The 17,366-nt window shown below is 40.7% G+C and overlaps 2 protein-coding genes across 3 annotated transcripts in view; one reads left to right on the plus strand and one right to left on the minus strand.

The window, feature by feature from the left end:
* The window catches only part of LOC127047924 (cardiomyopathy-associated protein 5-like), a 478,816-nt gene that overhangs the window by 217,832 nt on the left and 243,618 nt on the right, over positions 1 to 17,366 (minus strand). The window lies entirely within an intron of this gene.
* SERINC5 (serine incorporator 5) overlaps positions 1 to 17,366 on the plus strand; it is a 66,018-nt gene that overhangs the window by 44,612 nt on the left and 4,040 nt on the right. For both annotated transcript variants that reach the window (XR_007773528.1, XM_050947045.1), the window contains exons 6-10: positions 956 to 1,167; positions 4,792 to 4,887; positions 7,444 to 7,570; positions 13,423 to 13,489; positions 17,061 to 17,100. Coding sequence is in view for 1 of the 2 variants with exons in the window: in XM_050947045.1 (XP_050803002.1) it covers positions 956 to 1,167; positions 4,792 to 4,887; positions 7,444 to 7,570; positions 13,423 to 13,489; positions 17,061 to 17,100 (542 nt within the window). In the remaining variant the exon portion in view is untranslated. The remainder of the gene's footprint in view (positions 1 to 955; positions 1,168 to 4,791; positions 4,888 to 7,443; positions 7,571 to 13,422; positions 13,490 to 17,060; positions 17,101 to 17,366) is intronic.

Here is a 17,366-nt window from a genome sequence, read left to right on the forward strand (position 1 = left end):
TGTTCTTTTGTTTTCACAGTTATCCCACGAGCTTGTAGGAAAGGTGTAAAAACCTCTGCTCTCTCCCTTTTCTCCCTGATAACCCTTTTCCTCAGGATGGGATAAATATGTTCTCTTGTCACAGCACAACCACTGCTGCTAATAATTAACTGTAGCAAAACCCCAGTGCTGTCAGTGTGACTGAGAGGAGACTTCCAGCAGTGGCATTTAACTCAAAGGCACCATCTGCATTACAGATTTTGTAAACCATTTAGCACAGAAGCATCACCCAGTACAATCAGATTATCTGATACATTGTTCCCCCAAGATCAGTTCTTGGGGTGTGGGTGGGAGTCAGGGGTGGGGAATTCAGGACTCAATAACACTTGTAGGATACAGAGAGCCAAAAGAAGGGAGAATGGTTGAATGGACAAAACTGTTGTAGTGGTAGGAGGGTAAGAATAGCTGCAATGTATTTAACAGTGGTTTTCCAGGGCTTATCTAATGGAAGAACTTCACTAATGAACTGGGACCTGGAAGGGTCTCATCCTTGGCTCCAGCCAAGGAATTCCCTACGTTAACTAGGAGCCAGGATTACAACAGTCTGTCAAAGATTTGCAGATGGCTCAGTCTAAGCTGCTCCAAGTTTTCAGAATCTTACAGGCTCTATTTATGGAAATAGCCAGTCGTTAAAACATCAGTGTAACATCTTGATATATGATCAACACTAGCGTTATGGAATGTTTTTTATAGATCCTAGTGATAGCAAATGAATCTAGCAAGGCAACTATATTTTTAAAATACCCAGGAGTCACGGCCTATATTGCTAAAACAATGTATGTACTATAGAAAGCAAAATGCTGACTTTTGTGGTGCTCTAATGGTCATATAAGCTACCTTGATAAGGAGTATATGTTAAAAGACGAGTGTTGAATTTTTTTTCTGTAGCTAAATATATTTTCTTTCTTACAAACAGGACGGCGGGCATAACACGTAATAAACTGTGGTATGGCTTACTAGCTCTGGGCATTCTCATCTTGTACTCCATTGCTGTGGGAGCCCTGATTTTGATGGCTGTCTTTTACACACGCTCTGAGGGCTGTACCTACAACAAGATCCTGCTTGGTGTAAATGGTGGCTTGTGCATTCTTATTTCATTGGTAGCCATCTCACCCTGTGTCCAAAGTCGTAAGTTTGCTTATCAAATCTTTTGTCTGTTTGTTTTGTTGGAGATGCAACACCTTGAGAGTCCTCTGGAGCTACTGCTGGTTATCAGACTTAACAAGGCTGATATCATTGGGGTACTAACCCTGTGTGTGTGTGTACCTTTCTTGCGCGTGCGCGCTCTTTCTCTCTCTCTTGAGTTAGCTTTTATGTCACTGTCTCCATAAATTCCATACCATACCCTCTCTGCTCCATGTCACTAAGTATAACATCAAGTGTAGACAGCGTAAGGGTAAAAAACAAGGGTGATGATCTGTAGTAGACCCCTACCATGATACCACTTAACCAGGAAGAGTAAGTGGATCAGGCTTTTTTTAAACAATTAACAAAACCATTCAGAACACAAAACTTGTTGATGAGGGATTTCAACTACCCTGGCATCTGTTAGGAAGTATTACCACAGGGCACAGATTATCCAACAAATTATTGGAATACACTGAAGACAACTTTTTATTAGAGAAGGTGGAGAAAGTGATGTGAAGAGAGGCTATTCTAGATTTGATTCTGGAAAACCGAGAGGAAGTTGTTGTAAATTTGAAGGTGGAAGGCAGCTTGGGTGAAAATGATTGAAAGGAATGGTAGGAAGGAAAAGAGCAGGATGAAGACAATGGATTTCAAGAAGGTAAACTGTAGTAAACTCGGAGAATTGGTAGGTAAGATCCCATGGGAAACAAGTCCAAGGGAAAAAAGCATTCAGGAGAGTTGACGGTTTTCTAAAGAGCCATTAAGGGCACAAGAGCAAACTACCCCAATGCATAAGAAAGATAGGAAGGATGTAAGAGATCACCCTGGCTTAACTAGGAGACCTTCAATGTCCTGAAAATCAAAAAGTGTCATACAAAAAGTAGGTCAAATTACAAAGGACGAATATAAAAACCTACAACACAAGCTTAGAAAGCCAAGGCCAAAAAAAAAAAAAAAAAAAATTAAACTAGCTTGGGACATAAATGGTAACAAGAAAACATTTTACAAATACATGAGAAACAAGAGGAAGGCCAAAGACAGGATAGGCCTATTATTCAGTGAGATGGGAAAGACAATAACAGAAAACACAGCAGTGGCAATGCCTTTTTTGTTTGTTTTCACCAAAATGGTTATCAGTGATCAAATGACTAACATCCATATGTTCGACATAGTGAACATCAGTGTAAACGGGGTAGATTTTGGGGCTAAAATAGGAAAAGAACAAGTTAAGAATTACTTAAATACAAGTTAAATATCTTCATGTCAGCAGGGCCTGATAGAATACGTCCTTGAATACTTAAGGAACTGGCTGAAGAAATCTCTGAGCCATTAGTGATTTGTGTTTTGAGAACTCATGGAGGAAGTGAGACCCCCAGAGGACAGGAAAAGGGCAAATAGGTATTATTATCTATAAAAAGAGGAATAAAGACAATCCACTGTATTATAGACCAGTCAGAAAAATAATGGAACAAATAATCACTTTGTAAGCACCTAGAAGATAAGGTAATAAGTAACAGTCACCATGGATTTGTCAAGAACAAATTATGTCAAACCATCCCAGTGTCCTCCTTTGACAAGGTAACAAGCCTTGTTGATAGAGGAGAAGCAGTAGATGTGATGATCTCGACTTTAGTGAGGCTTTTGACACAAACTGTATGGAAATATAGCCTAGATCATGGATTCTCAAACTGAGGGTTGGGACCCTTCAGGGGGTCATGAGGTTATTACATGGGGGGTCATAAGCTTTCAGCCTCCACCCCAAACCCTGCTTTGCTTCCAGCATTTATATTGGTGTTAAATATATTAAAAAGTGTTTTTAATTTATAAGAAGGGGTTAGACGCAGAAGATTGTTATATGAAAGGGGTCACCAGTACAAAAGTTTGAGCCACTAGCCTAGATGAACATACTATAAGGTGGGTATGCAGCTTGTTGGACAAGCTTACTCAGAGCAGATATCAGTAGTTCACAATCAAGTTGGAAGGGCATATCGAGTAGGGTCCTACTGGGATGTGGGTCAAGTTCTAGATAATATCTTCATCCATGATTTGGATAATGGACTAGAGAGTACACTTGTAAAGGTTTGCAGATGATACCAAGGTGAGACAGTTTGCAAGTGCTTTTGAGGACAGGATTAGAAATCAAAATGACCTTGACAAACTGGAGAAATGGTCTGAAATAAATAGGATGAAATTCAGTAAGGACAAATGCGAAGTACTGTACTTAGGAAGGAATAATCATGACATGACTGCCTGGAAAAGAGTACTTCAGAGAAGGATCTGGGGGCTGTAGTGGATCACAAGCTAAGCGAGTCAACAATGTAATAGCGTTGCAAAGAAAGCAAGTATCTTTCATTTAGCAGGAGTATTGTGAGCAAGTCATGAGATGTAATTCTTCCATTCTGCTCAGCACTGATAAGGCCTCAGATGGAGTATTGTGCCCTGTTCTGGGCACCACATTTTGGAAAAGATCTGGACTTTCTCCAATTTGTCCACAGGAGAGCAACAAACATGATTAAAGGTCTAGAAAACATGACATAAGAGGGAAGTATAAAAATAATTGGGTTTATTTAGTCTGGAGAAGAGAAGACTGGAGGGGGAGAGGGGCATAAATCTTCAATTTGTAAAAGGTTGTCAGTCTTCTTTTTATAAATTGCTCTCCTTATCCACTGAGGACAGGTCAACAAGGGGCTTAAATTACAGCTTGGGCTATTTAGGTTGGACATCCAGGAAAAACTTGCTAATTGTCAGGGGAGTTAAACAATGGAATAAATTGCCTAGGGAGGTTGTGGAATATCCATCACTGGGGATTTTTAAGAGCAGGTTTGACAAACACCTGTCAGGATGGTCTAGATAATACTTAGTCCTGCCTCAATGTGGGGAACTGGGCTAGATGACCCATCGAGGTCCCTTCCAGTCCTACATTTCTGTGATTTCTATGATAAGCATGCTGGTATCTTTGATACAATTCCCTGATAGGGTGGGGACGCAGCAGAGGTTTCACATGTATAGCCATTTCTAGGTGTGGAGCCACGTATGCTACCTTTGCTGTAATTACATGGTTAAGAGAATAGCATTCAAACCCATTCAGCTCTGATTTCATGCTCATTTCTCACAGTCATACAGTTGCCATCTATCTGTTTTTGAGACTAGGGCTGAAACAGTTCACAACTATTTTAATTTTTGTTTTTTCACATCACACTTTGTGTTTCAAGAAAAATTTTGTGTTTTGTGGCATCTTTCATGCACTAGGACTGGAGATACATCAGTGCTTCAAGTAATTTCAGAGTTAAATGATGATAGGCAATTATATCTGTTAAGTCTGCCAGTAACTTACGCCAGGCATGAATATTGTTTTTGAGCTTGGTATAGTTAGCCAGAACACAGCATTTATTTCTTACTGGTTTGGGGATCTTAACCTCCCTGGAGCAGACAGTGTAGAAAGGGATGTTTCCTTGTCCTTCAGAGAAAATACATATCTAATCTGTCTGGAAACTTTCTAAAGTGCATAGGCAAAGGATTAAATAATTTCCATGTTAAAGATACTTTGACCATTTGAATTTGTTTGTTTTACAGTTTATTAAAGCCCATAAAAATGCTTCAATATCTTACCTTTTTTCTCTAAAGGCAAGCCACACTCTGGTTTGTTGCAGTCAGGAGTTATCAGCTGCTATGTCATGTATCTCACCTTCTCATCTCTGTCAAGCAAACCACCAGAAACTAGTAAGTTATCTTGAGCTTTAATAAAGTCCTTTAAGGCACGCTGCATCAAAAGTGAATTTATTTAGGCCTTTAGATTATCATGCCAAACAAATCCTGCGTTGTCATGAGTTCAGTGCAAGATGCTAGATTTGGCAGGAGAGACTGGTGAAGGATGGAGGCCAGTGCATGCAATACCAACCAGAAAGATGTAGATCCTTCTTTAGTTTCAGATTGGACACTTTTGTCTGCCCTTTTTCACTTCTATCCAGTAGATTTCCTCCCCTCATTGCTATTTTAGCTGCCATTACAATAAGATCTCTTGCTGTCCTCCTATAATTAGGGCCCTATCAAATTCCTGGTCCATTTTGGTCAATTTCACAATCCTAGGATTAAAAAAAACCATAAATTTACATGATTTTGTCTATTTAAATCTGAAATTTCATTGTTGTAATAAGGGTTCTGTCCCAAAAAGGAGTTGGGGGAGGGAGGGGAGAAGGGATTTCAAGGTTATTGTTGCGGTACGGCTCTTTCAGAGCTGAGCAGCAGCAGTGTAGAAGTAAGTATGACATGGTATGGTATTGCCACCCTTACTTCTGCACTGCAGCTGGTGGGACACTGCCTTCGGAGCTGGGAGCCTGGACACCCAACTACCATTCTGAAGGCATCACAGTAGTAAGGGTGGCAATACCACATTCCCCCTAAAATAACCTTGTGATCCCCCTGCAACTTCATTTTGGGTCAGGATCCCCAGTTTGGGACACACTGGTGTCATCTCTGAAATCTGTATAGTATAGGGTAAAAGCACACACAAGACCAAATGTCATGGTGGGAGACCAGATTTCACAGTCAGTGACATGTTTTCATGGCTGTGAATTTGGCAGGGACCTGCCTATAATTGATGTGCTAGATTGGTTCCATGCTTCCAATTAACAAAGCAAACTACCTAGTTTTTTACCCCATTTTTCCTTTCATGTGAAAAATTACTCTCATATCTTTTTTGTTTCAAGGACATTTGAGTAGTACTACAGTTGCTGTTCACAGAGAATAAAAAACTAAGATTAATCCTCACCAGATATGGGTGTCCTTGTACTTCAAATTAGTATGCATGTGAAGAACACGTTGTGCCTCATATATTTCCAGAGCATCTCCGGATGCCAAAAAACCTTGCTATAGTTTTTCTAACATTAGGCTCTTTTTAAAAATTTGGTTTGTCTCCATTTTTCTCTTAAGAAATTCCTTTTTGGAATCCATCCAGACTGGTGAAACTAGTGAACAGCAAGCCATTTTCCAAGCTCCAAAATAGATTTGTGATTTCAGATGAATTGCACTAAAGCCTTTCCTTTAGCCTAGTGGTGGGCAACCTGTGCCCATCAGGGTAATCTGATTGCAGACTGTGAGACCTTATGCTGATGTTGACCATCTGCAGGCACTGCCCCTTGCAGTTCTCAGTAGTCTCTGTTCTCTGTTCCCAACCAATGGGAGCTGCGGGAAGTCGCGGCCAGCACGTCCCTGTGGCCTGCCGCTTCTGGTAGCTCCCATTGGCCAGGAACAGCAAACCGTGACCACTGGGAGTTAACAAGGGGGAGGGCGGTTCCTTTGGACGGTCAGTCAGCATACTGTCTCATGGCCTGCAATCAAATTGCCCCAATGAGTCCATATGTTTCCCACCACTGCTCTAACCTCTGCAATTTAGGCTAGTCTTGGTAAGAATTGCCTCCTTTTTACTAGAATAGCAGTAACTAGAAAAGGAACAGAGAGGAACAACTTAGTGATGTGTAGGCTTTCATCTGTCTGGGCTGTCCACCTGTCAGAAGGAAAGTTGGAGAATGACACACTGGTAAATCTGAATGAGACACCCAATTTATAGGCAAGAAAGCAATTGCATTTGCAAGATCATGCACTGGGCAGGTAGGTATTAGAAATATCCCAGCCCTTGGCTCAAAGCAGATGTATTTGTCAAGCAAAAGTATCTGTACTCTGGGACACCAAGGACTATGCCGGCAGTTTGCCAGGAACCTGAGGGCAGCAGCTAACTTGCATACATTTTAAAATAAAATATACCCATAACCAGTGTAGTTCCTTGTCCTCTGTACGTCGTTTTAGGAGTAGAGTTGCCTCAGGCCATGTTTTTAGACCTCACTGAGCCTGTATTTGGCACTTGGGCTGCCCTTAAAAACCCCTGTCTTAAACAGACATTGTACAGGGTAATGTGACCCAAGCTTTACAAACAGTAACACATTTACAATGTATGTATAATTTTAAATTTCTTCAGATGTCACTTGGCCCTCCAAAATAGCGGGGAGGTGAAGTGTTGGTGACTGGCCCAGCAGAGACACTGGGATTTAAGAACTACCCCAGGGCCTGACATTTCTCCACTCTGAGCCAGCTAAGTGCTGAAGTTTACTGTAGTTCTGCCCTTCAAGAAACAACACATCTGGCAAGTCTAATTTCAGCCTCCCAGCGTAGATAATCTTTCTAAAAAACCAATATTCTTGATGTTTCGGGAAACAAATTATGTTCTTTAATCTGAAGTCAAACAAACTTGTTAATTAAGTTTATTTTGTTTTGTTTTTAAAGTCCTGGGTGAGAACCATAAGAACATTACAATCTGCGTACCTGACTTTAGTCAGGGTTTGCACGGAGATGAGAACCTGGTTACTGGATTGGGCACTGCCCTTCTGTTTTGCTGCATTTTATATTCTTGGTAAGTCTTTGCAGGTTTGAATTTTTTTAAGTTACCCTACTATAAATTAAATGTGGGGATCAAACAGATTAAGATTTATAATGTGTGCAATGCAAATGCAAAGCAATTGCTAGAGGCAGAATTGCGTGAAAGGCGGAAAATTAATCTGATTAATCATACTTTCCCACAGTGGCTGGATGATTCTTCTCTAAAATGATCAGTGATGAAATAGGCAACTCTGAATCCTAATGATGATTTAGCATTTTATGAAAAGGATCCATATCTACTGGTGGAAGAAATTCCAAACGTGAACCAGTGAAGCATTGCCTTCTTGAGTTTGCAGACGTAGCTGGTTTAATGTGTCTGACTGCATACACAGGAAGACAACACTGCCTTTGTCCATGTTAGAAAACTTTCTTAATCTTCAAAACGAGAAACATCACTTTTCCACAAAGTCTTATTCTGCAGAAAGTACCACCAAGTAGTAGCTTCTCTGATAGTAATTTGGACATGGTGTGTGGTTTTTAACCTTGTGGCAAACTGCCAGGATAGTGTAGTGTTGCTCTCCATCTGTAGCCACCCATGTAAAGGACCCCAGTCTAATAAACTTCCTAAATGTAATGTGCATAATGAATTGAGTGATGTCTTTCATATGTATGTGATCAAGCACTGCTAGTGTCTGAGAATCTGAATATGAAATTGACTAGAAGCCCTCCTGAAACTGATTAGTCTATTTGGTTGTCCATGAGAGAAATTCAAAAATGCAAACAGTGAAAAATACAGTAGAGTTAAGAACACCTTGGGAATGGAGGTTGTTCATAACTCTGAACAAGATGTTATGGTGTTTTTTTGTTTTTTTTTCAAAAACTAACTGAACATTGACTTAATACAGCTTTGAAACTTTACTAAGCAGAAGAAAAATGCTGATTTCCCTTTTTTAAAAAAGTAGTTTACATTTAACACAGCACTGTACTGTATTTGCTCTTTTTTTTCCTCTGCTGCTGCCAGTTTGTTTACTTCTGGTTCCAAATGAGGGGTGTGGTTGACTGGTCAGTTAGTAACTCTGAAGTTCTACTGTAACTTAGATATTTTTTATATTGATGTTCACTAGTAGAAAGAGTGGTGTTAATAATCTAGTGAAAGACACTTTGTGTTTAGAAACTTTTACCAGCAGTCTTTTTAAACAAAATTCTAATCGCTTTATGATTTATTCTTAAAATTTAGCTTAGCTGAAGAATAAATATGTTGATGTGGAAAATAAATACAAGTGAACAGCTGCTCTGGTACAGCAATAACATGGCCTTTAAAAAAAAAAAATGATTTGAAATACATGTAGTATTAAAAAGCAGAAATCCCTTACAAAACCTTTTTAATCTGTAGAGGGAGGTGTGACAGATTGTCTTAGACTTAGACTTTTAAGGTCAGAAGCAGGGTCGAAAGAGCTGCTGCCGAAATGCTGCCAAAAACGGCGGCAATTGGGCAGCAGCACAATTGGTTGCTGCTGTTTCTGGCGTCCCTTCGGTGAAGGGTGTGTGGCCCCTTTTCCAGATGCTGTGGTGCCCTCTTAGGCGCAGGGCCCGATTCCCGGGAATCGTGGGAATCTCCCTAAAGTCAGCCCTGGTCAGAAGGGACCATTATGATCATCTAGTCTGACCTCCTGCACAACATAGTCCAGAGAATCTCACTCACCCACTCCTTTATCAACCCCCTAACCTATGTCTGAGCTATTGAAGTCCTCAAATCACAGTTTAAAGGCTTCAGAGTGCAGAAAATCCTCCAGCAAGTGACCCGGGCCCCACGCTGCAGAGGAAGGTGAAAACTCCCCAGGGCCTCTGTTAATCTGCCCTGGAGGAAAATTCCTTCCTGACACCGAACAGGGCGATCAGTTTAAACCCTGGGCATGTGGGCAAGACTCACCAGCCAGACACCCAGGAAAGAATTCTGTATAGTAACTCAGATCCTGCCCCATCTAACATCCCATCACAGGCCATTGGGCATATTTACCGTTAATAGTCAAAGACCAATTAATTGCCAAAATCCCATCATACTATCCCCTCCATAAACTTTTCAGGCTTAGTCTTGAAGCTAGATATGTCTTTTGCCCCCACTGCTCTCCTTGGCAGGCTGTTCCAGAACTTCACTCCTCTGATGGTTAGAAACCTTCCTCCAATTTCAAGTCTAAACTTCCTGATGGCCAGTTTATATCCATTCATTCTTGTGTCCACATTGATACTGATCTTAAATAATTCCTGTCTGTCATGGTATAATTCCCCACTCTGAACCTTAGCATCCAAAAGATGGGGTACCAACATGAATTCCTCTCAGCTCAATTACCAGCTTAGTACTTGTAGCGCTGCCACCAACCAGGAATTCCAGCGCCTGGTACACTCTGGTCCCCCCAAACCCTTGCCCGGGGACCCCCAAGACCCAGACCCTCTGGATCTTAACTCAAGGAAAGTAAACCCTTTCCCTCACCGTTGCCTCTCCCAGACTTCCCCTCCCTGGGTTACCCTGGAAGATCACTGTGATTCAAACTCCTTGAATCTCAAAACAGAGAGGAAAATCCACCTTCCCCCCTCCTTCTTTCTCCCCCTCCCAGACTCTCCCTGAGAGAGAGAGTAATCCTAACACAGAGAGAAATCAACCTTTCTCTCCCCCTTCCCTCCTTTCTCCCCACCAATTCCCCGGTGAATCCAGACCCAGTCCCCTGGAGTCTCACCAGAATAAAAAAAACAATCAGGTTCTTAAACAAGAAAAGCTTTTAATTAAAGAAGGAAAAAACAGTGAAAATTATCTATGTAAATTTAAGTGGAATATGTTACAGGGTCTTTCAGCTATAGACATTGGGAATACCCTCGCAGCCTAAGGTATACAAGTACAAAGTAAAATCCTTCCAGCCAAATACACATTTGCAAATAAAACAAACATAAGCCTAACTCGCTTTATCTACCTAGTACTTACTAGTCTGGACATATAAGAGACTGTATCGGAGAGATTGGAGAGAAACCTGGTTGCACGTCTGGTCACTCTCAGAACCCAGAGAGAACAACCACCAGAAACTAACAGCACACACAAAAAACCTCCCTCCCTCAAGATTTGAAAGTATCCTGTCCCCTGATTGGTCCTCTGGTCAGGTGACAGCCAGGCTCACTGAACTTGTTAACCATTTACAGACAAAGGAGATATAAAGTACTTCTGTTCTATTAACTCCTACTATCTGTTTGACACTGTCCCTCCCTGATATTTATTCCTCTGATATATTTATAAAGAGCAATCATATCTCCCTTTTTTGGTTAGGCTAAACAAGCCAAGCTCTTTAAGTCTCCTTTCATGAGACAGGTTTTTCAGTCCTCAGATCATCCTAGTAGCCTTCTCTGTACCTGTTCCAGTTTGAATTCAACCTTCTTAAACACAGCAGACCAGAACTGCACACAGTATTCAAGATGAGGTCTCCAGTGCCTTGTATAATGGTACTAACACCTCTTTATCTCTCCTGGAAATACCTTGCCTGATGCATCCCAAGACCACATTAGCTTTTTTCACGGCCGTATCACGTTGACGGCTCATAGTAATCCTGTGATCAACCAATACTCTGAGGTTGTTCTCCTGTTACATCCAACTGATGCGTCTTCAGCTAATAACAAAAATTCTGGTTGTTAATCCCTAAATGCATGACCTTGCACTTTTCACTATTAAATTTCATCCTATTACTATTACTCCAGTTTACAAGGTCATCCAGATCTTCCTGTATGATATCCCAGTCCTTCTCTGTATTGGCAATACCTCCCAGCTTTGTGTCATGCGCAAACTTTATTAGCACATTTCCACTTTTTGTGCCAAGGTCAATAATGAAAAGATAGGTTTTGGGACCAATCCCTGAGGAACACCACTAGTAATCTTCCCCCAGCCTGACAGTTCACCTTTCAATATGACCCGTTGTAGTCTCCTCTTTAACCAGTTCCTTGTCCACCTTTCAGTTTTCATATTGATCTCCCATCTTTTCTAACTTAGCTAAATTTAGTCTTACGCTCTAAAAGAACCTCCTTGGGGGTGGCATTGAGAATGCCTTTTAAGAAGGTGGGATATCCAGTCCTAATATCTGGAGAAACCAGGCTACCTTGGTATTTCCTATTGGACCTGAATCTGGGCACATCAGTCTGTGCATTTGTAGTACCTAGGTTATATTATTGCAACTCATATCTGGGAATGAACCAGGAAATAACTCCCAATTGCTTGGCAACACAAGTTGCCATGTAACTGTAACTACAATGCACTGATCTTTGCATTGGCTCCGCACTGAATAAGAGTCCAGTTCAAAATCTCCATCCTCCAAGAATTTGGCCTTTGCTGCCAATTCCACCCTAAAATAGCTGTCTTAGAGGGTGGTGCAACCAGTCCTCCCATCTGGAGAAACCGCATAACCCTGGTAACTCCTAGACACAGTTCTTGCCATGAATCCATATATTCATAATGATCCCGGTTGATTATTGCAATGACCTCCTATTACATCGACTTTTGAATCTTTCAATCAATAGGAAAGATTTGTCAGTGTAGAAGACAGACTTTTTAGAAGAGTTGAAACTAGACTATGGAGCAAGACCACAAATACCACCATGTTCAGAACTAAATGAGAAACTCGTTTCTTTGTGGCTTCCTCCTCAGTATGAGATCTACACTCCTCTAAATGGTGGGAAGGAAACAAGGAGTAGAGTATGTTGTTCTGTTGCTAAATGTTTCAAAATGGCTCGTTTACTACAGTTCTGGGGTCCATATAAGTACCTAGATAGAGATGTGTTCACATTTCAGTGAGAGTCATGGAGAGTTTGTGTAACATAGCAATCCTTCCTCTAGAGAAGTAGGGTGGAAACTGGTAAGGATTCCCCCAACAAACAGACTTTACAGGAAATGGAATAGACTCATAGACTTTAAGGTCAGAAGGGACCATTATGATCATCTAGTCTGACCTCCTGCACAATGCAGGCCACAGAATCTCACCCATCCACTCCTGTAACAAACCCCTAACCTATGTCTGAGTTATTGAAGTCCTCAAATTGTGGTTTGATGACCTCAAGCTGCTGAGAGTCCTCCAGCAAGTAACCCGTGCCCCATGCTGCAGAGGACGATGGTATAAATAGTCTTTCCTAGCTTATACATACTGATTGTCTGTCTGCTAATTATGAGTTTCTCATTTGCAGGACTGTGACTGTGGTCTTTATTTACAGGATCAGTCAAAGCAATTGCTGTAAAACTAGTCTAGCAATTGCTGTAAAACTAGTCTGGAATGGCAAAACACTCATCATGCATAGCAGGGAGAACCTGTTCTGAAATGCACATCAGTATGTTTAGCTTTTCTGGCTGGTAGCATTGACATAAACTAGACGGCTTCTATTAATCTTTAAGTTCAGGCTTACAGAATGAGTCTGGTGATGGTGATCTGTCCTGTAGGTTTCTACTTGCACAGAATAAACCTTTCACAGACTTAGCACTTGACCCTACATTCTGTGGTATCACTTACTTCAGTTGGTGCAGGACTGGACCCTTAGGGTATGTCTACGCTGCAGCTGAGAGCAAGACTCCCAGCTTGGGTTACACAGACTTGTGCTAGGTTCATTTGACTTAGTATGCTAAACTCAGCAGCATAGCTGTGGCTCTGGTGGGCATTTGACATAGCCACCCAAGCTCAGGCCCAGGGGCTTGAAAACATGAGCTGCAGCTCAAGCCACAGCATCCACAGTGCCATTGCTAGCACACTACTTGGGCTGGGAGGCTCACTCTCTTCTAGCACTGTAGTTGTTCCCCGTGAGACTTCTCAGCATCACAGGAAACATATACTTACACTACATGTTATGGTGCTATCTTCTCTTTGATTCTAGTTTGACCTCAACAACTCGTGCAAGCTCTGAAGCACTGAGAGGAGTATATGCAACGCCTGAAACTGAAGTGAGTTAACTATTCCCCGAACTGTAACAGATTGCTTCTTCCCATCATACCATCTTGGTGCTGATTTTCAAGCTGTACTACTTCCGATTGTATGTATTGTTGCAAATTCTACATGAACTGGAACTGAGAACGATGGTATAAAAGGGTCAGCTGCCTCTTGAGCAACCCCTTGTGGCCACAAGTGGCTCTGCATTTTCCCTCTTCAGGCCCCCTGAAGAACTCCATGCAACACTTCTGTAGTTCAGCAGTGCCCTTCTTTGGGGCTGGATTTATTACAACAATACAATCATTCCCAAACAAAGTTCTCAAATCCCCATAAAGTCTGTGCTCCCAGTCTTCCTGCTGGGGGTTCTCCCAAAGTCTTCCCTGTATGGAGCCAGCTCCCTCCTTGATAATTTAGGGTTCTCTGATGGAGCCTGCTCACTCCCAGCCACCATTCCCTGCCTTAGCAGGCCTTTGCTGATGTCTCCCTCCAGCTTCATGCTGGTGTCTTTTCCCAAGCACTCCCCACTTCTACAGCTTCCTGCTGCTTTTTATAGGGTAACCCCCTGATCCCTGCTCAGGTGTGCCTTCTGAATAACTAGGGTTTGCTGGCTCCAGGCCTTCCGGGGCAAGCCACTCTGTTACAGATAGCTAAGTGAAAAGCCTATTCACAGTCCATGTTCTTCCTGTCAGGAAAGGTGGGATTTCCTGACTCTTTACTGCCTGGGCTGGCTTCTCAGCAGCTCCAGCTGGTCCCTCAGAGGACTTGGCTAATGTGTCCTAAATGGTATGCTGCTGTCTTTGCAGTTTTTTCCCTAGCATTCTGCAGACATCCTGTGATGATACAGCTTGCATTAAACTGGAATTTAACTGTTCCCCAGAAGCTCACTTCCTCTCAGTTAGAGGCAGAAAAGTCAATATTAGGTATATAGGCAAAGATGAGATCACTATATTTTAATTGCAGAACGGGGCAGTTTTGAAAATTCAAAGGTAGCAAAACATGAGCAAAAGTATTAGTGCTCCACATCAGGGTTTCTTAATCTCTTCCCACCCAAAACCACTAACACTTTGTTTTGTTCCCCCTATCCCCCCTTCTGTGGCTTTCTTGGCATTTTTACAGTGAAAAAGATAATGTACTGTCACCATTGAATTGTCATGCTATATGTGGTAGAAGTAAGCCATTCTATTGCATACATGCATTTGTTAGCTTCACAAATGTCTAACAGATGTTGTCAGCTCCCAGTAGGGAAGACTGAATTCCCATTCCATTCTAGTTCCCTTGTTTTAGTTGCTGTGGCTTCCATCTGAGGTAGAAATATCCCTGTTTGATCTTACCCCAAAGGTGAATTCTGTGAGAAAACTTGAGCAAAATAACTCAACCCACTTAACTCTGAGCATTTAAAAAAATAAAATCAATCTGCTTTTTTCAATATGTTCACTCAGAATTTGTACACTCTATCTAAATGGGTCAAGCTAAATACTTCAAATTTAGCGCTTTTTTTTTTTTTTTTTTTTTTTTTTTTTGTAGATCAAGACTCAGACTTAGAGCTGATCCTATGTATTGTAAAAGCTTTCTGGGTGTCATGAAACTTGGTACAGAACCTAAGCATTCATACTGTCATCTTTAAAAAGTAGTGTTTCTAGACTTTCTTGGTTGCAAAGATAAGTATTTTAAAATGATACAGTAATTAACTTTGTTATATACCCAAACATGCAGGTAGTACTCATATAAATCTTTGAAAAATAGTAACTATTGCTTATGGCTCAATATTAAATAGATATTATTAGCACTCCATTTTGCAAAATCACTATACTTCAAGCATGTGTGCCTGGTGTTCCAGGCACATGCACACGCAACCTTAACGCTGACCCTCTGCACTAGATTCCATGCACATTTTTTGCCTCCTTACTAATCAGTTGATCCAGAATAGCGCTTAGGCTGCTTCAGACCCCAGTCTTGTCTTGCCAGTGTGAGAGTTGAAGCAGTTTAAGCTTTATTGTAGAATGTTAGAATGCAAATTGCTGAATGGTAAGCGGAAGGCACCGGCTGGTAACCCTGGTCCATTTGTCTGAGAAGGCTGAACTGCTTCACTGGAGCACTCAACAGTAGAGTTATTGCTAGATCATTTGATTTTAAAGAGTTATATGGGGACTATTGCATGTGAATATAAAGCAATGACCAATTAATTGCATCCTGATTGTCTTTCCTGTGATAAAGGGCCTTTGTCTTTTGACAAGAAATGTAAACCTAATTCTGCAGCTGCATCTGTTTATACAGAAAGTCTTTCTGTACCTAAATTAGAGATAATTAATTGCTCTGAATGGCTATTTGTATGCATGCCAACAGTGCTAATTACATTACTTAATGTGCAAGGCCTGAATTTCTGACTCATGTATCCAAAGAAAGTGGCTGGTTTTTTTTAAAGGAACCTGGCATTAACTTCAAGATCTTGATGTAGCCAAATAATAATGGAAGCGAAAGGCAATAGTTCTTGTCCAAATTTAACTTAAAAAAGTAAAGAACCCTGTTAAACCAAACTATAGGAAGAGCCTTTAGTCTCCTGTTTAATCAGCTTAGTCAGCCAATCTCTAAAGCAGGAACTTTGCTAGTTTTTTTTGTCCTCTTTTGCATCCAGAGAGTATTTAATCATACACAGCTAGTGTGAAAATCTTTAGCTATTAAACTGAAGTATAAAGATCACACATCTTTAAAGTACAACACAATTTCTTGGTATGTATACTTCAAAACCAAACACCCCCTCCTCCAAAAGAAACTGAAACGTATTAGAGAATAACAGATGTTGAAGATATAATATGGAAAATGCAGAGTTAATACATGTACTGTGGAATTGTGCAGAAGAAGGAAAAATACTGGGAAAACACACAATAAAAGTCCAATGTTGTATATTAGAAGGCAGTGGAAATAGGAAAACACACTGGCAATAGCCAAATGCATTTCAGAAGTGTCAGTGTGAAGAATTAGCTTCTGGACTGAGAAATGAGACTTGTCCACCAAAAAACAAAACAAAAAAAACCTTGCTTAAGTAAAATGCTATGAAGATAAAAGTAACTTTGTTTACTATTGCTGACTTCAACCTCGCAAATGTCCATTTAAGTTTGATGTTTAAATTTGTATAATCAGTCTTGCTGAATGTAGTCAAAATCTCTAATATTCCTTGCATCCTCATTTCTATAAAGAAATGTTACTTTAAAAAACACCTGTGACTTAAGTCCTGAAGAAGGAACTATGGCACACAGCATTACTCCACTGTAGCTACACTGCCCTCTTGTAATTTGAATGTTGGTCTTAGATTATGTAAAATGGATATGTGCAATATATTTCTCCATAAATGGTTAATTAACACCAAGACTTGCAGTGTAGCTGCCTAACTTCCAAAAGTTCTATTGCTGTAAATTGCTTGGTTATTCCTGATTGAGGCTTTGGCTGTGTTGTCTGTTGCAAATATACAAAGCAGTGTTTTTATAAATCAGCATTTGTAATGTAGGCACAATAGGCTGACTTAATCTGCTGTTCTACTTCTCTGTTGTTGCATGAAACCTCTTTGTTAACTTTATGTTTGCCTTGTAGGTAGCTCGTTGCTGCTTTTGCTGTGCACCCGATGGAGATGGTAACTATGCATTTCTTATACATTTTGCTTAGCAATTCTTGTGCCATTTAGCCCAAACCACAAGAGTATAACTAAGACAAGGCCCTGTATATACAGAGGTGCATGTGTCCTAAATTCGGTGGAAATTGAAACTTCTTCAGCAGCATGCAGTGCATTGAAAAATATTCAAAAACTAAGACTACTCTGGAATACTTAATTTTATATATTTATTTTAAAATCTGTACAATTTTGTTATTTAAAGATATATATATATATATATATATATA

Source organism: Gopherus flavomarginatus, chromosome 3, assembly GCF_025201925.1.
Source record: "Gopherus flavomarginatus isolate rGopFla2 chromosome 3, rGopFla2.mat.asm, whole genome shotgun sequence".
Classification (NCBI taxonomy): Eukaryota; Metazoa; Chordata; order Testudines; family Testudinidae; genus Gopherus; species Gopherus flavomarginatus.